Source organism: Aulonocara stuartgranti (genome assembly GCF_965226115.1).
Source record: "Aulonocara stuartgranti genome assembly, chromosome: 3".
Classification (NCBI taxonomy): domain Eukaryota; kingdom Metazoa; phylum Chordata; class Actinopteri; order Cichliformes; family Cichlidae; genus Aulonocara; species Aulonocara stuartgranti.
In genome coordinates this window covers 18,517,765-18,540,461 of record NC_138941.1, presented here as the reverse complement: position 1 = coordinate 18,540,461, position 22,697 = coordinate 18,517,765, and the positions used below count along the sequence as shown (strand labels likewise).

Genomic DNA, 22,697 nt, shown 5'->3' with positions numbered 1-22,697 from the left:
AATCGAATTGCTGATAAAGGTTCTTTCTGCATATACTGAAACTGGGTATTATGATGTCACAACATCTGTGTTGTGGTTGATAACATTTTTTCCTATTGAAGTGAATGGGTGAAACCTTATCAGAGTTTTGCAATACAAACCCCCCGACTTACTCGCACATTTTAAACTATTAATGGTCTCTGCACTGCAAATGCTTCAGAAGGAGCAGAACCTCGAAATCAGACTCAATAATGATAAGTTCTCTTACCTCATCAGAAAGCCACCGTGACCCCTGCAGTGTTCGAAAAGAGGAATCAAATAACTTTTATGTTCCAACAACTGACTCCAGGCGCCCAGTATCCTTTGCACGCCATAGCCTCTTTACTAAAAGAAAAATATGATAAGTTAGCTCAGGCATGCATGAGATTTGTAGTGGATAAGCTTGGTAAAGGCCGACGGGCCACAACAGGAAAAAAGTCAATACAATAGGCATGCATTTACACGCAGAGAAATAGGAAAGGTACAGCGGGTGGGCAAAATAGAAAATTACTGACAGGCAGATCCATTTCCAGACTTCCACAAGCTCAGTGCACGTTTCTTTACATCCAATATGAGTTGAAGACTGCAAAATGCAAACAAAGTCATGCAACAGTCAATTAAGTTGCAACGCCAAACTGGCAACAAATGACCAACTGGTCAAAAAGAGTTGTTCACTATGTCACCTTCATTTTCTAAGCTTTGTTTCCGGGAGGGAAGTTCTTGTTCACGCGTTTCTGGTCCTGGAACACAATTAAACTCCTTGTGTCAGCCGTTTTGGGTGCATAATGAATCCTCTGGACTTTGCTGGCACTGAGGGTTAGCAGTAGGATGGCAGGGAGGCATCTTCAGGTCTGTGCTGCTGTTCACCGTCTGACTGCGAGTTGGGTATTTTTAATTGTCACTGATATTTACATGGTGGCTTCTTCTGTACGGCTTGATATGGTCAATGCTGTAGTGATTTCTTAAAGTTGCTCCTTCTGTGTTTTTTAATCTCACACATTTGCCAGCGATGTCTTGAATGGTGTAGGGTCCTGAAAAATCTGGATCAAGTCTTCCTCCCTTCCTTCCACGTTTCATGTTCAAGAGAAGAACTTCATCTCCAACGCTGTACACAAGGTTTCTGTACTTCTGGACTCGTCTAGCATAAGCTTATGCATAAGCATAAGATTGTACTTAAACTGAAATATGACACCTACTCAGTGATTTACAACATAGAGGTAGGTTGTTTCCTCTTAAACATTTTAACTGCTTTCCTTACAAAATGAACTGGAAACCTATAAGTTCAGTCTCTGAGGTGCTCTGGGATTTCTCTCAGGGTAACATCTGCCTGTTTGGTCAGAGTCCATAGTGCTCTGTGTGGAAAGTTCAGGTGTTTGAACATTGGTGGTTTCACGTAAACCCTGAACCTCAGGTGGTGAAGCGAGGGCAAACTCTTCTGAATCTTGAAGTGTAGATGTGTCCTCTCGGGTTGCTCTGGAACTACGTGACATTCTGCATCTAGAATCTGATCAACATGTCTACGCCAGACTAAGTTGGCTCCAACATTTATGGTGTATATCAGCGGTCCGGTCCGTGAACGAATCGTGCCAGAATGCCATTTCTGACTTGGGTCTCTGTAGTCTCTGGCGAGAACTCTTTGTCCAACATTGAAGAACCTGGTTTTGTTTCTTGTTGCTTCCACCATGGAAGACTGTTTATCTTGGACATCCTTGCGAATGTCTGGTTTCAGCAAATCTAGATGTGATCTCAGATCTCATCCCATGAAGAGCATTGCAGGTGTGTGTCCAGTTGTTGCATGAGTGGTAAGACAGTAAAAAAATTGTCAATTTTCTGTTGTAGCGGTTTCCCCTCTGTGCGACTGGCTGGTTCAGCTTTGTTGCAGGATGATGGGGAGCTGAAGTGATATGTCGTATGCCGTTACTCCCAAGGAAACACTGGAACTCCTCTCCAGTGAACTGATGACCATTGTCACTTACGAGCTGTTGTGGCAGACCTGTGCGTGCAAACGGTGACCAAAGACTATTGATCGTGCTGGCAGCTGTTGCTTGCTTTACGGGGAAGATTTCTGGCCACTTTGAGTGGACTCAAAGACAACCTCACAAATGTCACAGATGACACATTTGGCGTTTTTTTGCTGGTTTGTCGGTAGCAGCTCCTGAAACGCAAGACTGACACACATCTGTTCGACCAACGCCAGTTGATCTAAACGCCAGTAGATCTGGAACACCGGCGGCCGCCTCGGGTCTCTCCTCCTCTTGCCTCCCCTTTCCCTTATCCACCTGCTGGCCTCCACCACTTGCTGATGTTGCTAAATCTGTGGAAGCTATGCCACAGCTACCGCCAAACAATTCAGTTATTTTTGCACATTTGGCAGCGTCTGCCTGAAGGGCTTGTTTCTTTTTGGCCCTAATTTTTTCTGCACCTTCTTTCCTTTTTTTGTTCTCCATTTTCTTTAGTTCATCTATAAGATTGCTAAACAAGGGGGAGGGTGCATCCGACCTCCTCGGCTGTAATTGGTCCAGCCCAGAGTCGATCATGACCAATTGGCCAATCCAACACCTTTCATTATTTATACCCTTCCAAAAAAAAAAAAAATCGATCGGCCCATAAAAGCAAAAAATCGCCAGCGGCCCACCGGGCAAATGCCCGGTATGCCCGATGGCGAGTCCAGCTATGGTCCTGCACTCTCTCTCTGTTTCTTTCTCTCTGATTGTGGAATAAAAGTATGAACATGTGTTTATAAGTCACACTTGTGTTTGAATCCTGCACCTTATCACACATTTGATTTCCATGTGTGACGACTGCAAGTGTCCAGAGTGAGGACAGACTGAGGGAGCCACTGCTGCACATCATCTGTGAGGCTTTGCAGCCCTGATGATCCACCAGGACAAACTCAGCAGTGTGTGAGGAAGAGGAGGAGGAAGAGCCAGCAGCAGCTGACAGATGGAGAGAATAGACAGACTGTTCCCTGTTTGTGAAGGACTGCTAGGAAAGTTTAACATAACTGTCTGTGCTGAATCAGTCTTATTAGGTAATGTTCAAATAATGTTGTCATTCCAGTGTTTCCAGTGTGGGAGAAAGTACTCAGGGCCTTCAAGTTACACACTATGAAAGGCAGCAACAAGTTTAATGTTCAGAAACCTAAAGTCTGTATCAGCAGCAGAATGGAGCTAAAAATAAATGTTGGTTTCAGTTCTATGAAGCTTTGAGTATTTTGGATCAGTAGCACTGCTGTGTTTGTTGCATCATATTGCTGTGATTGTTTATATGCTTTATATATTCTGAGGTAAGTTGATCTATAGTGTTACATCATATTCTATAAGGATGTTATGTGTTTGTAGACTTTCTGCCCAGTTTGACCCATTTAGCAGAAGTCAGCCTGTTTAAGGCTCTGATATCTATTCTGTATGACTTAAAGCAGTTATGACATGGTCTGATTTTCTCACCCAATAAAGGAATATTTCATTTATCAGTCTACTCTTCATTCTATCAGACACAGTTATCACAGCTCGTACATTTGCTTTTTACACATATATGTAAGCACTGAGCCACATTTAGTAATGCCAACATATTAAAAGAACAATATTTCTCTCTTATATATGATACATCTATATACACACTGTCACAGATACTTGAGTGTCTTTGAGTGAAGATTTAAGGTGATAGGAAATATAAATAACTGCAGCTTGAATCTTTGACACAGAGTTCATGCTTCAGAGTTCAGATGTTCAGAGTTCATGGACCGTTGAGGCTGCGAACTTTAAGGCTGCAGACCCTGAATTGGGATACAGCCATCGACTGTGGAAACCTTGCAAGTGGATCGTAAAGGTTGTTACAGAGTCTTTCATGTCTAAATTTGCCGTTAATAATTATATAATTGTAGGAATCATCTAGTTTGCTTACACTGATTACGTTGGCACTTTGTTAGCGCTACAACAACGGTCAGACCCCCGAGGCATCTAAACTTTAGTAAGAATGTGCACTTTTGACACTTCTGGTTAGCATTTAGTGGTCAGTTTCAAACGTATTTGATTTTTGCTTGTTATGAACAAATTCACTTCACTACTTTTCACGATCTGTAACATCAATGCACATTGTTCCATTTACTGCATATTGCACTTTATTCATGTCTCTCATTCCACCTGCAAAAACATTGTAAAGGTCGTCACAGAGAGTTTTATGTATGTATAAATACTAATATTCTCTATTTATTCTGTTTTATTGCCAAGATGTTAGTTAGCCTTTGTTCAGTTGTCTTTTATATGTCAATAGATACGTATGTCACAAATAAAAGTTTCTTGTAAATTATGTTTTTGTAAAGAATTTTCTCCCAAATCTCTTACATGCTAACTGTAACGTGTTATTTCTGCTAAAACCTGAACTTAAATGTGTATATGGTGTTTATCTGTTTTTCTCTCTGTTTTAGATGCAAATATCAAATTGGAGTTCTGCCTCCAGGCCAGAATTGCAGGAATGCACCACGTGTTGGCTGTTTCACTGCCCTCTGTGCCCCACTTTCAGCCCTGCTGTCAGGGCAAAGATTGAGCAGCATATAAATGGACACATTCAAAGTGCTTTGCCTTTCAAAGGTATGTTGGTATTAAATATACCTCATAGTTAAAGTCATAAATATGCACTTCTTTTCAGCACCTCTGCAGGTCTTTGTTGACTTAAAAGTTATTTTTCACATTGTACAGTTCAGTTCATTCATCAGCGAGAGAAAAAAGTGTTTTCATTAAATATTTTTCCTGTTCACCACATTTCCTGACAGCTCTTGTGATCCACACCATTTTGCTTTCATTATTGAGGACGGCTTGGATATTTTTGTTAATATGTACAATCTGATTGTTAGATAAACTGACTGCATTCTATACAACTACATTTAAATTACATGTTTTTTCTTTTTTTTCTCTCTTACAGACAAAATGATGTGCCGGTGCACTTTCACTGCCCTTCTGTAACATGACAGTCATACAGCGTGGGGATACGGCAAGGCAATTATTGTCATGTCAGCATTCAGGACTGCTCCCCACTGAACTCTCCGTGGAGCCCCATCTCCCTCTCGATGTCTCGTCTCCAGCATCTAAACCATTTCCTGAATCTTGGGTAGAACATTCATGTGCTCCACCCTCTGTGCTAAATGAAACTGGGGCTTGTGGAAAGTCCATGAAAATGAAACGTCCTCACTGTGGTCTTAGTCTTCTTACAAAAAAACTTCAAGGCTCACATGATGAGGAGGCATTCAAACAGGTCAATAGATGTTTGCCTGGCCTGTCATCCACAGTGTTGTTGTGTAGAGGGACTTCTTCCTCTTTGTTTTTCAGTTTGCAGAGGACATGGAGCTCTTTTTAAAAGCATGTGCTGACGAGCAGAGACTACAGGTCAAAGCGATGTTTGACATTTAATGGACAGATGAAGGCACTGGCTGTTTGTTTGTGTTTTTTATCTGTTGTTTGTTTTTCAGTGTACAGAATTCCAGTTAAACTTATTATAAAATGCTGTTCACTTGTTTCCATACTTATAGTAAAAAATTTAAGTGTACATGTAACAGCATTGTTTATACTTGTAACTTCAGAGTAAAAAGCTTATTGTTGATATTAACATTAATGTATTATCCTGTAATCAATAATATTTTTATGCATTTTACGCATTAACCCTCTGATCTCTATCCTGGCCATTTGGGGCCACTTCACTTCTCCTTGTTTGACTGCTACACTGCAGTGGACCAAAAGAATGACGCAGGTTTGATCTTAAGGCTCTAATAGTTGTGTGTGTTGTGCATGACATTGCAACGCAAACATGTATTTGCAAGATAGACTGGAATAAATTATGATGCATCAAATATTACACAGGCTGCAGTGAATTGTTGTTGATACAGGTTATTGAGCTTTGAGTTTCCCAGTCAAACGTAGCTTTGACACACATGCTAACACTCTTACTCTTGTACATTTCATAACAAGACACCATAGCCAAAATATTAGCTCTCAAAAAAAATTCAAAGCTGCAGCTGCAGCACACACAGCAACAAACACTGTTAGTAAATGTGTCCTGGAGTTTCTGCAGGTGCAGAAAGTGCTGCTGCTGTAAGTCAGCCTAACAGCTTCCAGATCACTGATATTTCTGGAAAGATGGCAAGAAGGGCATCACAGCTCATTTCTACAATCTCCCAGATCTTGGAATACAAGCCCCTGTCCCATGAAAACCACTTCACAGTAGTAGGAGTCCACTAAAACCTACAAATGAAGAGTGATCCTGGAAGAAATAGGGCGCACACTAGTGACCTCAACAGTTGCAAGACAGCCTTGTCCCCGATGCTTATATGAAAAAAAATATGAAGATTTATGAAACCATTAGGACTTTATTACTGTTTTATCTGAAAAGCTACTGGTAATATTTAACCTAACTGGGATTTAAAGTGTAAAAAACAGAATGTAGATAAAATTTTGGTTTTGATGAAAAGGAGTGGAGCTTGTGAGCCACAATGTAAGCAGTGTTGCTTTGCTGACATGCACTCGATGCTGGCAGTACAAGCATTGTAGTGGTTCTTATATTTTTGTAAACTAACTGTATAATATATTGAGCCATTCAACAGTACACAAATGTTTGTAGGCTCCTTTTTGTATGCAACCTGCATGTCTTTCTGAATTAATTGTTTGTTTATATCATGTTTTTCAGGACAAAGAAGAAGTTAAAGTCAAGTGGAAGCCCTGCTCAACATGGTATGTAGTAACAACTTTGTTGGACGGGAACAGACATTCATACTGTTGATAAATAGTTATCACCTCAATTTGAATTCATGTATTTGGACTAAACTAAATTGGGAGCTGTTAGCTGTCAAGCTGCTCCTCTGTGAGGAGCTTGATAGCTGTCCACCTCCAAAGTCCATTATGAGTTTTGGAGGTGGACATGGTCAAGACTTTTAAGAGTTGGCATAAGACTTCACTTCTTTATAGAGCTTATAGTTGGGGCTGGTTCAGGTCAGCCCTTAGTTATGCTGTCATAGCACCAGACTGCTGGGGGTTAGTGTCTACTCGTGTCATTGTATATATCCAGGAATATGTGCCTGAGGATAGTTGTCATGAAATCAATATTAAATCAAAGTTTTCCTTAATGACCACAGCTGGCATGAGTTCTCCAAAGCTGCCTGCTGTCTCAGGATCTGTCTCCAAAAAGAACCAGGGAGCGCTAACATGTTATGTTCTAGACTGATGAAGAAAATGCACATTAAACATAGTATAAACTCACTATGTTAAGTAATGTGAAGAGGATGCCTTTAGCTCCTATTGGGTTGGTTCCTTGATCAGTGCAATACAGAATCATTCATCTGGTTTGATGTAATGTCCTTCAAACACGTCAAAATGAGGCTCTGTAGTCTGTGTGGCCTCCACATGCCTGTATGACCTCACTACAACACCTGGGCATGCTCCTGATGAAGTGGCAGATGGTCTCCTGATGGATCTCCTCCCAGACTCCAGGACTAAAGCATCTGCCAACTCCTGGACAGTCTGTGGTGCAGTTGGTGGATGGAGTGAGACGTGATGTCCCAGATGTCCTCAAATGGATTCAGATCTGGGGAATGGGCGGGCCAGTCCACAGCATCAATGCCTTCGTCTTGCAGGAACTGCTGACACACTCCAGCCACATGAGGTCTAGCGCTGTCTTGCATTAGGAGGAACCCGGGGCCACCCGCACCAGCATATAGTCTCACAAGGGGTCTGAGGATCTAATTTCAGCACCTAATGGCAGTCAGGCTACCTCTGCCGAGCACATGGAGGGCTGTGCGGTCCCCCAAAGAAATGCCACCCACACCATTAGTCACCCACTGCCCAACCATCATGCTGGTGGATGTTTCAGGCAGCAGAAGGTTCTCCAATATGTCTCCAGACTCTGTCACAAGTACTTAGTGTGAACTTGCTTTCATCTGTGAAGAGCACAGGACGCCAGTGGCAAAGTTGCCAAGCTTGGTGTTCTCTGGCAAATGCCAAACATCCTGCACGGTGTTGGGCTGTAAGCACAACCCCCACCTGTGGACGTCGAGCCCTCATACCACCCTCATGGAGTCAGTATCTGACCGTTTGAACAGACGTGCATATTTGTGGCCTGCTGGAGGTCATTTTGCACAGCTCTGGCCTTTCTTTCCTACCCCACAGTACCTTTCCTTATCTTTTGTTTCCTACTTAGTCTTTGATCACGGTTGTCTTTCTAGATAATTAATGTCATTTGTTCTGGGGCGAGTCACTGGCTCGGGTGCATTCTGGGACTGTCAGTTCACCAGTGTGCTGGCATGCTTCTTAACAAACACACCACTACAGCAAACATCTCAGTTGTACTTGTTGATTTCTTCAACAAAACACTGAACAAAACATGTCCTTGTGAGTGTGCTGCCTGGTGCTTTTACATTTTGTGGTAATTTGAGCAGCCCAGAAAGCATCCCATGAATTCAATTATGTTATTGTATCTGAACATGTGCACGAGTCATTAAATTAGATGGGAAAGAATGATTCAGGGTAAACAACTGCACCAAGGGAATTACATTTTTCTTCTCAACATGTAAAATGTCTGTTGATAAGCAATTTCTGAAACAGACATTATAAAAATCACATTAAACAGATGTGATTAACTTTTTATTCTAGCAAACATAACATCAATGATGACACAATCAGTCTTCATCAGAAGTGCTCAAATCACTCTCATCGTCTGAAACGTCCTCCTCCTCCTCCGAGTCCATTTCCAGGAGTGGTTGGTGGCTGAGGATTCTCTTGTACACGTCCTTTACTTTGAGCGTTTCAGCTTTCAGTTCACTTTGTTTTTAAACCAGGCTATGGAGTCCTTTCTGTGCATCCTCCGACATGCCAACAAGGGAGGCTGTAAAAACAACAAAACTATTAAATATAAGTAAAACAAACAAACAAACAAACAAACCTCACCTCATAAACACAAGGAGTTAGGATCATGTAATTAAACTTTTTTTAAGGGAGAAGGCAGTGTTAGCTAGCAACCCAAATATAGGTAAAAGATCCAGTAAGACTTTAGCATCTGCTATTATTTTCAATCAATTCATCACCAAATGTATAAATAAATAAAAGATGTGCTTACAGTCTGAGGAGATTGTCCCCAACACCACAGATCGCATTCGCAACACTGTCCAGTGATGCTGCATCTCCCTGCAAAGGATCATCTCCTCCTCTCTCAGGCGCCTCACAGCCATCACCTTCTCAAAGACCTTTCTCTTTGTCCGGAGGTCAGCAGCAGCTGCAGTTTAACAGCATCAGATGGGAAAACATAGCAGCATATTATGATTCAAGAACAAAACATTCAACTGCTGCTCAGATACTGGGAGTTTGTTTAAAAAGGATATTTAGAAATCAAGAGCTTACGTTCACTTGTGCTCTGCCAGGGCCAAACGTCGCTCTGCATGAGGGCATCACTGGATACGATTTGCTTTGTTGCTTGTTTCCTTGTTGTAGTCGTCAACAGCAGCCGCCAAGCGTTTCTTCTCATCTAAGATGACCTTGTGAATTCTGTGTCGCCTCTTGTTGCTATCTGTAAATAATCATAAAAAGGAACACCTTCACATAATGCATATATTTACATTTTAATCTACACTCATCAATTCGTTTGCTAGAACAAATCACATCCAGCTTAAACAAACCTGGATCTGATTTTATTCTGTTTACAAAGTAGCTGTACAAGCTGTACAAACTGAGCATCAAACGGTCCGTTTCAAAGAAACTGTGACACCATTTTGTCTGTAAAGACTTTGTGTTCGCACTCTGATGATGACGACAAGCTCCTCTACTCGTGCCTGCAACGCTCCAAGGCTGCCATCAGTTTGATCCGTTTCTAAGTGAGAGGAATATTAATCAGAACACAGGATGAGTAACAGTCACCAAACTACAGTGGACTCTGTAATCACTGACTTGATGATATTCATTATAAGACATCTGGAGCCTTCATGTGCTGCATTATCATGAGATAACAAGTATGTTGGTGTTCAGCTTTATAAAACCAACTAGTACGACATCACTTCAACCCAGGTCCAATCCAATTTGATCAAACGCAACAACTCTGCCATCAATTCTGCTTTTACAAGCTTATTTTTCATTGTTTGTTGACACTGTCAGAAAGATCTTAACTCTAAGTTCTTTAATGAGGCCATGGTGGGTCCTGTTGTTATACACGAGTGCATTATATTGAGACTCACCTTCAGCCCATTGCTGCAGTGTGTCGTCATCCACACCCAGCTCATTTCTGCTCGCATTCAGGCTCTCCACTTGTTCTCTAAAGATCCTTATGATCTAAGAATACATTAATAAATGTCATTCATATGGACATTTTTAGAGTACTGGTGTTTCCCCCCCATTACCACACACATTAAAATGGGTGTTGAAAAAATGACCTTTAGATATCTCTGGCTCAAAGTGCGGCCCAGTTGTTCCACTTTCCTTTTGTTCCAGCCCAAAGCCAGGAGGCTCAGCATGTCTGTTCGCCCTGCATTTCAGTTAGTATACAAATAAGAATGAATGAGCAGGAGACTGAGTGGAATCTCACACACAGACACACACCTGCTTTAGACATGTACTTCGTTGTGATGGCCGCCCTAGACAGGAAACTGTTTACTTGCTCCACCTCTTCTCCAACTGTAGAACCGGCCCCATCCTGAAACGCACCTCCCCATTTGATCTATAGAAAGGAGGTCACAATACATGACTGCTGAATTCATTCAACCTTATAACAAAATGTCTTAAACGTATCCAAGACTACAAGCTGCAGTATACCTCGCACATCCAAGTGTGAGCTACTCAAAATGAAGTACACATTAAGATAAAGTCAAGTAAATAGTATTACGACAACACCAAGAGAAAAACAAAATAAATATCCACCCATCCAAATATGTATCCACACACACACACGTATGAGTATATGGTTATGGCGTTAACGTCATTTTAACAAGATTAACGCTGACAGCACTGATATATATGTGTATCTTACATCATTTGTGTGTCTCTGGATGTATTTCACAAACTCAGCAACTTCCTCATCTTTCTCAATGAAGACACCTTCAAAGTTCCCCTGCTCTGAAGTGCTGAACGAACACGGTGACAGTTGTTTGAAAAGAAACATCAAAATACAATTTTTGTACAAATCCATATTTGATTTATGTCCACAATGCATAACGTACCTTGCATTTGATTGAAAGCGATAAAGCTTGCAGTTTCCATCAACTGAGACGGCGAGCATGTCTGGAGTGCAGGCAGGGCAGCTAAAGCATGGCTCCTTGCACATCCTGTCCACCTCAAACTTTACAGCACTCCACTCCAAGAAACTTTTGCTGAAGGCATCAGCTGATATTCGGCCAGTCTTTTAAGTCGAGGACAAACAACAGAATATTCACGGACAGTCATCATAAACATTGATTTGCACAATTTCCTTAAACTTGACAAATTTAGAAACTCACCCTTCCAAAATGGGCTGTTCGTTCATCCAGCACTTTGACAAAGGCCTTAAGTGACATCCCTGCTGCAGCTTCTTAATGTCATAGAAAGACTGAAAGACATCCATTGAAAACAGGGTGCAGAAATTTAAGGTGCCAGGCCAATATCCACCACCCTGGAAGTCCTTAACTGAGGGGGACCACATTAGGCCACAGCTGGTGCAGCTCACCACTGGCAGTGCAAGGTTATAACGGCCTTTAGGAAGGTCTGCTCCGTCTTTTTCACCAACGTTTACGTATTTGTGCATGAGCAGTGTGAGCGGCTGTGGTGACACGCTCACGAGCGAGCAATGTTTGTTCCCCTCAGAGAAATAAAAAAAGTACAGGGAGGAATGGGAAAAGGAAAACGCCTGGCTGGGAAAGTGCACGATAACACCTTTAAAGCGCACTGCACTGTGTGCCGGCGCACTTTTTCCATAGGCATGCTTCTAATGGTGGGCACATGAAGAACATGAGGGGCGTGAAAGCTCGGGGAACCCTTAACCAAGTTTTTGTCCACCAGGCCACGGCAGAAGCAGATATGGTATGTAAACACTGGTTTGTTTTTTTAAACCCTCTGGTTAAGGTTAAAATGGGCATGTGCAGTGAATATCAGCGCTATGTGGCCAGAAGTGTGATAATATAATTTATTTTGTGTAATAAACAACTGCAAGGATAGATGATTACAACAAATAGATGACTAATACATAAAAGTAATACATGAATAATGATGATGAGTTATGATGCGTACTCAAGCGGGTTTACAAACGGGAGCAAAAGCTGAAATAATGCCTCTACTGAAGCCAATTGTACTAAATGCACTAAATGTGCACTGTTACAAGAATATTTTTCTTTCTATTGTTTTCTATTAATTTATATAATTTTAAATTAAGCAGGACAGAGTTCTTTTAAAGAAAGATTTACTTTTATTCTCAAGAGTTAAGCAGGACAGGCTTCTGTTTAAGAAAGAGACCTGTTTTACTGTGTTAATGTTGTCATTTTGAGCTAAAAATAAATGGCTAAATGATTTTCATGTGTTCATGTCACAAAGAATATGCATCTACTTAAATCAAATTCAAGTCAAATGGTTAAAAAAATAATTTCACACACAAAAAAAGAGCTAAAAAATTCACCACAGTGGGAAGGGTGAAGACAACTGGGTCGCCCGGCCCTGGCCACGAGGTGTCCCTTATTTATTTCTCATGGAGTTGGCAACCCTATGTTTACATGATCGAAATATCTTGAACACAAACACAAACAAACAAAGAGGACGACTGCACCAGACAACTACAAGTCCCAGCATCCTCTGTGTTTAGGGAGCAGCAGTGAAAGTGAAAGTATTGAGCCTCCGTTCAGAGCAGCAGGAGGAGGAAGGTGGAGCTGAGGCAGGTGAGTGTTAACATGAATATGTTTCTTCTTATGACATAAAATAATTCCACGCTGTTCGTGTCTGTGGGTGAAATGTGAGGCCGGTCGGCTCCTCTGAGCGCTGGTTTCCTGTAAGTAGAGAGGAAGTGAGTTTAGCTGAGCCTCCGTTTAGTGTGAGAGAGCAGGAGGAGAGTGAGAGCTGTGCTGAGGCAGGGTGAGTGTTAACACCGCTCTGACATTACTGTGTCTCTGTGGCGGGAACAACAGGCTCCGTCAGTGGAGGCAAAAATAATCAGACTTTGGTTTTTCAAAGGAAACAACTTTATGTCGGAAGTTCCCGCACGCTCATTGGATAACGAGGTGTCAATCTCAAGTTATTAGCCAATGAGCGTGCGGATTCACAGAAAGACCCGCCTTTATCACGGGACTTTAAAAACTACAATGGCGACAGAAACTCCGTGAGTGGAGTTCAGGGTGACGTTATGAAACTGTGACGTTTGAGCCACTTCCTGTTCTCAGTCCCAGCGTCCTGATCACCGAGGTTTCTGTTGCTCTGATATTGATTATATTGGTAAACAGGCTGTAGCATAAACATCAGGTCTGTTCTGAAAACTGTCTTTATTTTTTCAAAGTAAGGGAATATCTGTGGTCTGGGGCTCATGGGCTAAGGACTTGGATTGACAAGTCAAGCGCAGATGATTGTGTTGTTTCTTATAAAGGCTTGTGTGTGTGTGCCTTCCTGTGTGTGTCCTTGTGTCAGTGGAACTGAATCAGTGTGTTAGAGAAAGTGCTCCTCTGCTGTGCCGTCATCGTGTGGATGCTTCTTTTAAAGTTGGAACTCATGTTTTTATGATCTGCTTCATTTCATTGAACCTTTATTTCTAACCATGAAGTCCCTTTGAGGTTACAGCCTCCTGGTTAGGTTTAGGCTGTTATTGTGCTTCAGGCTGAAATATGAGGAGTAAGGAGTGGGGCTGGTTAGCCCTCATGACCCTCACCATAACACATACGTCACAGGACAGTGTTTACCACAGAAACTCCATGAAATGATCAATGAGAACTTTAGAAACCCGTCAGTGTGATGCTTCCAGTACAACAGCACCTCTGAGTGTGTGTGTTTACCTCTCAGACTAACTCCACCCTGACATCAAGAAGATGGAGGAAGAGGATGGAGCAGGATCTGCAGCCTCCAGCTGTGTGTCTGTGAGGAGTGACTGGTCCAAAGGATTACCTCCACACTTCACTAATGAACCTGCAGCAACAATGTAAGAGAGCTGCTGACTCATTTATTCAGTGTAAATAATGATTTTGATGCAATGGGAGAAGAAAAATGACAAAAACAGTTTTAAAAATAAGGATTAAAATATTAAAAACTATGTTTTTGAGTTTCCTGATGTAGTACAAAAATATATGAACATAATATTTTACGGTTCTTTTAGGCAGCACCAAAAAACAAAAAGACTATTTTAAGCTGTCTGAGGTAGTGAGTCAACATGTCACACTGGGTCAAAGGTCAGGGAGTAAAAGTGTGTTTTAAAGGAGGTTTAAAAGCAGCGAGTGAAGGAGCCTGTCGAGGTAAATCGTTCCATAACTGATCAAATTCAGTTGGTGGACCTCTGTGTGAAATCAAGCATCTGGTTCACAGAGAGGATAACCCTCACATGGGCTGTACAACATTATATAGGGAGACAAAAACAGAGATTATCGTAGCCATCGCTCTCTCGCATGGACGTGGCAGTCTTGCTGTCTGCTGCGAATCCTCCCCGTACCTCCGTGGCCTCGTCTGGTATCTGCTCCCTCCTCTGTAAGAGACAGTAAAGGAAAACACGTCTCTGCCTAGTCTTGAAAATCTAATCTTATCATCCATTGTTCTTCTAGGGCCTCTTCTTCTTGTGGCCTCAGCTAACTGCTAATATTTAAATGGCTAACATTAACATGTGTGCCAGCCAGGTTAACATTTATGATGAACTATGATTAATTAACTGATGTTGAAACTGGAGCTTTACTGACCTCTGAAATTCCTCCTAAAGTGTTATTCAGTGTTGTGACAGTCAGCTGCTTCAGCTGCTGCTGGGATGGGCTGTGGCAAAGAGAACAGAGAAAATCCAAATCAGAGTTTTTCTCTGAATTAAAAGCAAGGAAACAACAATATATTCTACATGGTGAAACTGATGGTTTCTGGTGTTTGGGTCTGTTTTTCTGTATTTATGCAGATAAAGTGTAAACTCAGATGAATTATACCATCAAATGTTAAAGGAAAATATCAGGATGAGTGTCTGTGAGCTGAGAAGGACGTGAAGCGAGCAGTTTATCCCAGAGCTGAAGCTGCTCTGTGTGCAGAGATGAGCTCAGATTCCTGCTGTGATTGATCAACAGTCACAGAAATGTAGACTTGTAGTTATTACTGCAGTATGGTCACAGCAGATACTGATAAACATGTATTATGAGGATGGATGATCAAGTTTCTCACTCTCTCCTTTAAATCTCAGTTTTTTCTTCTTCACAGTTTATCTGTTAATTTATTAATGAATAACACTGAAAGAGTTTCTGTTATATTTCCCCTTGAACATCAGCTTATTAGGGCGGCATTAGGAAATAGCCCCCCTCCAAAGAATGAATAAATGAATGATGATAATAATAAAATGATTCAAAAGCAGAGCTCAGAGTGGTAGAATGGTCAAACATGGATCCACGGGTGGTTCAACTGCATTTGGTGACGTGACCAAAGCAAATCTTTCAAATAATCCCACCATCAACGGGATGTTGTCTCCTTTACTACGGTTACTTTACTTGGTCACCGTGTGAATTTCTTTGAAATGAACCAAATTCTTTTATTTGTTGGTTGTTGCATATTTAACCTCTACAGTCAGGAAAGGAGGAGATGAGGCCTCAACAATGTTGGGTTGTAGCTGTGGTTCAGGTTAGAGTGAGTGTCCATGGAATAAATGTAAGTCAGTGAACTGGAAACATGACTGTGTTCAAACTTTGTTTTCCTTTTTATAATGAGTCTAATCAAAGGTGGACAGAAGTATCTCCACTGTGACTTTTCTGTGTCACCATCAGAGCTTCTGCACAGTGTGGAGAAAGATCCAGAAGCAGAGCTGGACTGCAGACAGCCAGTCAGAGCAGCTGTGTACAAAGTAAGACTGAACATCTGTCTGCTGATGGACTCATTTCTGAAAACTGGACTTCTTGTGTTGTTCAGACATTGAAGAGTTTTCTTTCTCTTTAGTCTCATTGTTTTTCTTTCTTTCAGCAGATGTTGGTCTGCAGGAGGTTTTAGATGAACATAAGATCAGTCTGAGGAGGAGATGTGAACGTGTGACTGAAGGAAGTGATGAAACAGGAAGTAGAACCCTCCTCAACACCATCTACACTGAGCTCTACATCACAGAGGGACAGAGTGAAGAGGTTCATACCCAACATGAGGTGAGGCAGCTGGAGACAGCTTCCAAGATGGACGCCCTCCATGACGCTCCAATCAGGTGCCAGGACATCTTTAAAGCCTTACCTGACCAACAGAGACCCGTCAGAGTGGTTCTGACCAACGGCGTGGCTGGTGTTGGAAAAACCTTCTCAGTGCAGAAGTTCACTCTGGACTGGGCAGAGGGCTTGGAGAACCAACATGTCAGTGTGGTGGTTCTGCTTTCATTCAGGGAGCTGAACCTGATCAGAGATGAGCAGTACAGTCTTCTGGAGCTGCTCCATGTTTTCCATCCAACATTACAGAAGGTCACAGCAGAGAAGCTGGCTGTCTCTCAGCTTTTGTTCATCTTTGACGGCCTGGATGAAAGCAGACTTTCATTGGATTTCACCAACAGGAAGCTGCTGTCTGATGTCACACAGAAGTCATCAGTCAGCCAGCTGCTGACAAACCTCATCCAGGGGAATCTGCTTCCCTCGGCTCTCGTCTGGATAACTTCCCGACCCGCAGCAGCCAATCAGATCCCTCCTACATGTGTTGACAGGCTAACAGAAGTACGAGGCTTCACTGACGCCCAGAAGGAGGAGTACTTCAGGAGGAGATTCACTGATGAAGAGCTGTCCAGCAGAATCATCTCCCACATGAAGACATCCAGGAGCCTCCACATCATGTGTAGTATCCCAGTCTTCTGCTGGATCACTGCTACAGTTCTGGAGCACATGTTGACTACAGAGCAGAGAGGAGAGCTGCCCAAGACCCTGACTGACATGTACTCACACTTCCTGCTGGTTCAGACAAAGAGGAAGAAGAACAAGTACCATGAGGGACATGAGACGAGTCCACAGGAGCTGACGGAGGCTGACAGGGAAGTTCTTCTGAAGCTGGGGAGGCTGGCGTTTGAACATCTGGAGAATGGAAACATCATGTTCTACCAAGAAGACCTGGAGCAGTGTGGTCTGGATGTGACAGAGGCCTCGGTGTACTCAGGAGTTTGTACAGAGATCTTCAAAAGAGAGTGTGTGATCTTCCAGAAACCAGTCTACTGCTTTGTTCATCTGAGCATTCAGGAGTTTCTGGCTGCTGTCTACATGTTCCACTGTCACACCAACAGGAAGACAAAGGTGCTGAAGAACTTCCTTAAACCAAAATCTTTAATCAAGATGATTTCCAGTCTTTTTGATGACGATGATCTCCAATCACTTGATGTATTTCTGAGGAGAGCCATGGAGAAATCCCTCCAGAGTAAAAATGGCCACCTGGACCTGTTTGTTCGCTTCCTTCATGGCCTCTGTCTGGAGTCCAACCAGAGACTCTTAGTAGGTCTGCTGGGTCAGACAGAGATCAGTCCAGGAACCATCCAGAGAGTCATCAACAACCTGAAGGAGATGAACAGTGATGAAATCTCTCCTGACAGAAGCATCAACATCTTCCACTGTCTGATGGAGATGAACCACCTCTCATTATTTCAGGAGATCCAAGAGTTCCTGAAGTCAGAGAACAGATCAGAGAAGGAACTCTCTGAGATCCAGTGCTCAGCTCTGTCCTTCTTGCTGCAGATGTCAGAGGTGGTTCTGGATGAGTTGGACCTGCAGAAGTACAACACATCAGAGCGGGGACAACAGAGACTGATTCCAGCTGTGAGGACCTGCAGAAAGGCTGGGTGAGTCCAGATGTGATCATTAACATCATTGATCAGTGTAGGTTAGTAGTTTAATTTTGAAAATAAAATCAGATTGTAACCACAAAGTGTTTGTGTCCGTACGCTGCAACCTTCCACACCATTCCTTTATTGTACAGACTCAGCAGCAGCTCCATGGATCCCAAATCCAAGAGTGGAGAACAGATTTGAAGTGTGTCACATCCATGCAGTCACAGCTGTGTCCACCATGTTTCCACTGATATTAATCCTGTTCAATGACACGTTTCATATCAGTGAATATGTTCTTTAGGACGTCCACTGACATGTTTAAGTGTCCTGCTGGAAATCACTCAAATCATCCATGAAATCCATGAAAAATCCTTTTAGTGTTTCTAACTTCACCCTCTGTCCTCTCTCTCTCTCCATCCTCCTCACTGCTTCTTTCACTGATAATCACACAAACATCGTATTCAGCTACAAAATAACACAATAATATCATCTGATGATCATTATTATAAGAGCAGGATCCATATTTGATATCAGAGTAACACACTGCTTGGTTATGTGCAGTCATCATCAGTGACTGTGGGTCAAACAGAAGCTCTCTGATTGGTTGCTGACCTTGGTCACCTGTCCACTCTCACCTGTTTGTGTTTGCTCTCTCTTTGCTGTCTCCATCCTCTCTCTCCTTTCTCTCCCTCTCTGTCTTTGTACGTCACTCAGGTCCAATGGAAACAGTGACATTTACAAACCAATCAAAGACAAACTGATCCATGTCAGGTTATAACAATATTCAAAGTGAATACAGGCTGCTGCTGGACACAGACAGGTAACATCATTTTGACTTGCTGTCACCTGGATCTGGACTCATAAACACTGAAGCCCTGAACAGGAATACAAATCATTTTCTGCCAACTAGCGACACAGCAGCAGATAATGGCTCAGAAAGCTAAAATGAGCCAATCATTTCTGTGTTTAGTTCCCCTGAGATCAGATCTGATATCAGCAGCTCTGAGTTCATTCATCATTATTGTCCAGTGATGAGATTTCTGCTCCGTTTGGTAACAGTCAGCAGGTTTTTCCTGCGTGTGGACGTGAACAGTCGTACCTGACAGCAGGTAGCAAACAGAGATCATCTTTCCAGCTGGAACTCTTCACTGAGCTGAACTCATTCAAAATGTTCTGGAGTCAAAACAGGAAACAGTCCAAATGTGTGTCTTCACTCTGACTCTGGATCAGATCTCAGTGACAGACTGTGGACATTATGGAAGCCTAAATGTGACACCATCTTCCTCCTTCATCTGCAGATTAAAGCCAAACAAAGATTCTCATTAAAAGTCTGCAGGTCTGAGAGAGACTCAATCGTTGTGTCATGTCAAACACAGTAAGAGGAGCTGAAGCACAGATGTGAAGAGCAGATTCATCAGATTATGACCTCACTCTGTTTTGTCTTCATATACATTCAGTCTGTGTTTATAATGCAGATTTTCTGCTTTTATAATAACACATTTTATATTTTCTATCATCACAGACTGACTCGGTGTGGACTCTCAGAGTCTCACTGTGAAGTTGTGGCCTCAGCTCTGAAGTCCAACCCCTCCCATCTGACAGAGCTGGACATGAGTTGGAATGATGGCCTCCAGGATTCAGGTGTGAAGCTTCTGTGTGCTGGACTGGAGAGTCCAAACTGTCGACTGGAGACTCTGAGGTGAGTTCACTGACTGCAGCTGTTGTTGTTTTTCTATATTTCAGGTCTTTGATTGATGTTTGAAACTTTCTTTAGTTCCTAAATGTTCAGGATGTGTCTGAAGACAAATGTGAAGAAGTTTGAGTGCTTTCAGAAATGTTGTCTTTCCAAACGACTGAACAAGAGTTTTTCCTTTTGGCTCCAAACAGAAGTGACAGACTTGAGCAGGGTTCATTTAAAGGCTGACAGAAGTGGAGTGGTGACGGGGAGATGTTTGACAGGACAGTGTTTCAGCCTCCACAGCTTCATGTTGTGCTCCATCAGTCAGTGAAGATGAAGTCAGTGCTGATGAGGCTGTAGAGTGTGTGAGGGATGTGAATGAGGATGATGAAGATCTGATGATAGCAGATAAAAACAGGCTGCAGAGACTTTGAGCCATACAGGGCACACAGTGTGTGTACAGAACAGCTGAAATCATTATGGAGGCCTCACTGGAATATGGAAGCATCACAGTACAGCTTCAGTGAAGCATTAAAGTCTCTGATATGAGATGAGAAATGAAGCAGCCAGAGCTTTTTCATGAGTGGAAACCCACTGTGACTGTGAGCTGCTGCTACAGCCTCCAGATTAGCCAGCAGCTCATCCTGCTCAACATTTCCTCACCAACTTTAATGGAAGTGTGATGTTTTCAGCTGGAGTGATGGTCAGGGTGGCCTCCCTCTCCTCTTCTTCTCCTCTTCCTCTTTCATTTGTAAAGCCACTTCTGCTGCTTTCATTCATTTGGAAGTCCTGTAGCTGAGTTTGGGAGAGACTAACAGCCTCGGCAGCAGAGGGGAGAAAGGCTGTAACACCACCACTTTACTCTGTTCTACCTGTCACATCATTTTATCAGGAAACAAATATGCTCATGTTTTTACTATGTTTGTCTTGAAGATGTAAGAAGATCAGATGGTGCTTTTTATTATTGTGTTGGTTTGTTTGCTGTCTCTTGGATGGAGCCAAGCTGTGCGTGGCCCCTGGGCCTGTGGTCAGAGTGTGTGCTGGATAATCCGGCCCAGGATGAGGCCAAACTGACATGGGATGAAATTTCTGTCACATAATTGAGCTTAGTGTAGTTTCATTTCTGCACAATTTAAAAACAACCAAAACTTTGTTCTGTCTTTTCTATGTTATACTGTAGACTTTCTTTGATACTGTGTCCAAAAGGAGCAGCTTTTACTTTGAAGGGGAGGCGTCTCTGTTTCCTCTTCAGGTTGGATGATGGAAGCAAATGAGTGTGTGATGTTCTTTCAGTGTTGCACTTTGTAGACGCTCCCTGAGCACTGGTCTCACAGCCAGCTGCACATAGAGACCAGTGTTGTTAGTCCAGGTCAGAAGATGACTTGTTGGAATGAAAATGAGCTTGTAGTTTGTCTGCTTTAATAATGTGACTGGAAAAAGGTGTTGGACTTCAAATATCAGAGAAGGACAAGATCAGAGAGGCTAAGGACAATTACAGGAGGAAGCTGGAGTGGAAACTCCAGCAGAACAGCATGAGAGAGGTGTGGAGGGGCATGAAGACCATCACTGGATTCAGGCCAACCAACAGCAGGGGAGCTGAGGGAGGTGAGAATAGAGCCGACGAGTTGAATCTGTTTTTCAATAGATTCGACACCACAGTGTCTGCTCCCACCCCCACAACCTCACCTGCAGTCAGCCTGGAATCCAGAGCCACACCACTGTGCCAGCCTCTCTCTTCACATGTTGCCTCCTGTGAGATTCCTGACACCCCTCCCCCACCCATCACCTTCACTCAATACCAGGTTGAGATGCAAATGAGGAGACTTCACTCAGGCAAGTCTGCTGGACCAGACGGAGTGAGTCCCCTTGTCCTCAAGGCCTGTGCCCCCCAGCTGTGTGGAGTCTTTCATAAACTGTTTATGCTGAGTCTGAGTCTGCAGAGGGTCCCGGTGATGTGGAAGACATCATGCCTCGTCCCTGTACCAAAGACGCCTCGTCCCAGTGGCCCCCAGGATTACAGGCCCGTGGCACTGACCTCCCACATCATGAAGACCCTGGAAAGGCTCATCCTGGACCAGCTGCGACCCATAGTAAGACCACATCTGGATCCCCTTCAGTTCGCTTATCAGCCTCGTCTCGGAACAGAGGACGCCATCATCTACCTGCTCAATCGTGTCTACACCCATCTGGACCAGCCGGCGAGCACTGTGAGGGTCATGTTTTTTGACTTTTCCAGTGCTTTCAACACCATCAGGCCGACCCTCCTGGGTGATAAGTTAGCAGCGATGCAGGTGGATGCTTCTCTGGTGTCCTGGATTGTTGATTACCTGACAGGAAGACCACAATATGTACGTCTCCCACAGTGTGTGTCTGACAAGGTGATTAGCAACACAGGGGCACCACAGGGGACTGTCCTCTCCCCCTTCCTCTTCACCCTCTACACCACAGACTTCAGCCACTGCACAGAGACCTGCCATCTTCAGAAGTTTTCTGATGACTCTGCGGTGGTTGGATGCATCAGCAGGGATGATGAGACAGAGTACCGGGCTGTGGTCGACTCCTTTGTCACGTGGTGTGAGCAGAATCATCTGCAGCTCAACGTGGCAAAGACCAAGGAACTGATCGTGGACTTCAGGAAGACCAGGAAACACTTGACCCCTGTTTCAATCCAGGGGGTCAGTGTTGACATTGTGGAGGACTATAAATACCTTGGAGTACACATTGACAATAAACTGGACTGGGCTAAAAACACCACAGCACTTTACAGGAAGGGCCAGAGTCGTCTCTATTTTTTGAGGCGACTGAGGTCCTTCAACATCTGCCAGAAAATGCTGAGGATTTTCTATGAGTCTGTGGTGGCCAGTGCGATCCTCTATGCTGTTGCATGCTGGGGGAGCAGGCTGAGGGTCGCAGATGCCAACAGACTTAATAAACTGATCCGTAAGGCCAGCAATGTTGTGGGGATGGAGCTGGACTCCCTCAAGGTGGTGTCGGAGAGGCGGATGCTGTCCAAGATAAAGACAATGTTGGATAACACCTCCCACCCACTCCATGACATGTTGGTCAGTCACAGGAGCTCGTTCAGTGA

The 22,697-nt window shown here is 43.2% G+C and overlaps 2 protein-coding genes and 1 long non-coding RNA gene across 7 annotated transcripts in view; 2 read left to right on the top strand and 1 right to left on the bottom strand.

Moving 5' to 3' along the window:
• The window catches only part of LOC309700493 (uncharacterized protein), a 2,098,293-nt gene that overhangs the window by 1,847,041 nt on the left and 228,555 nt on the right, over positions 1-22,697 (top strand). The gene's annotated exons all lie outside the window — the stretch shown is intronic.
• Positions 345-11,708, bottom strand: LOC309701065 (uncharacterized protein). 5 transcript variants are annotated; one of them, XR_014274850.1, is made up of 9 exons: positions 11,477-11,708; positions 11,201-11,379; positions 11,011-11,104; positions 10,584-10,701; positions 10,418-10,509; positions 10,223-10,316; positions 9,396-9,561; positions 9,115-9,270; positions 345-363 (listed from the first exon to the last, which is right to left on the bottom strand). XR_014274850.1 is itself a non-coding variant. In XM_082525043.1 (8 exons), the coding sequence occupies exons 1-8, from the start codon at positions 11,531-11,533 to the stop codon at positions 9,520-9,522; spliced, it is 747 nt and encodes a 248-aa protein (XP_082381169.1). In that variant the 5' UTR covers positions 11,534-11,708; the 3' UTR covers positions 9,421-9,519. The 5 variants fall into 5 exon arrangements, 2 of the variants coding, with proteins under 2 accessions (XP_082381169.1, XP_082381168.1); XR_014274851.1 differs by lacking the exon at positions 345-363 and adding an exon at positions 8,637-8,883; XM_082525043.1 differs by lacking the exons at positions 345-363; positions 9,115-9,270 and adding an exon at positions 9,791-9,861 and having other exon boundaries at positions 9,421-9,561.
• Positions 3,631-5,013, top strand: LOC309701648. Its single transcript, XR_014275200.1, has 3 exons — positions 3,631-3,846; positions 4,445-4,607; positions 4,939-5,013. It is a non-coding gene; the product is annotated as an uncharacterized lncRNA (long non-coding RNA).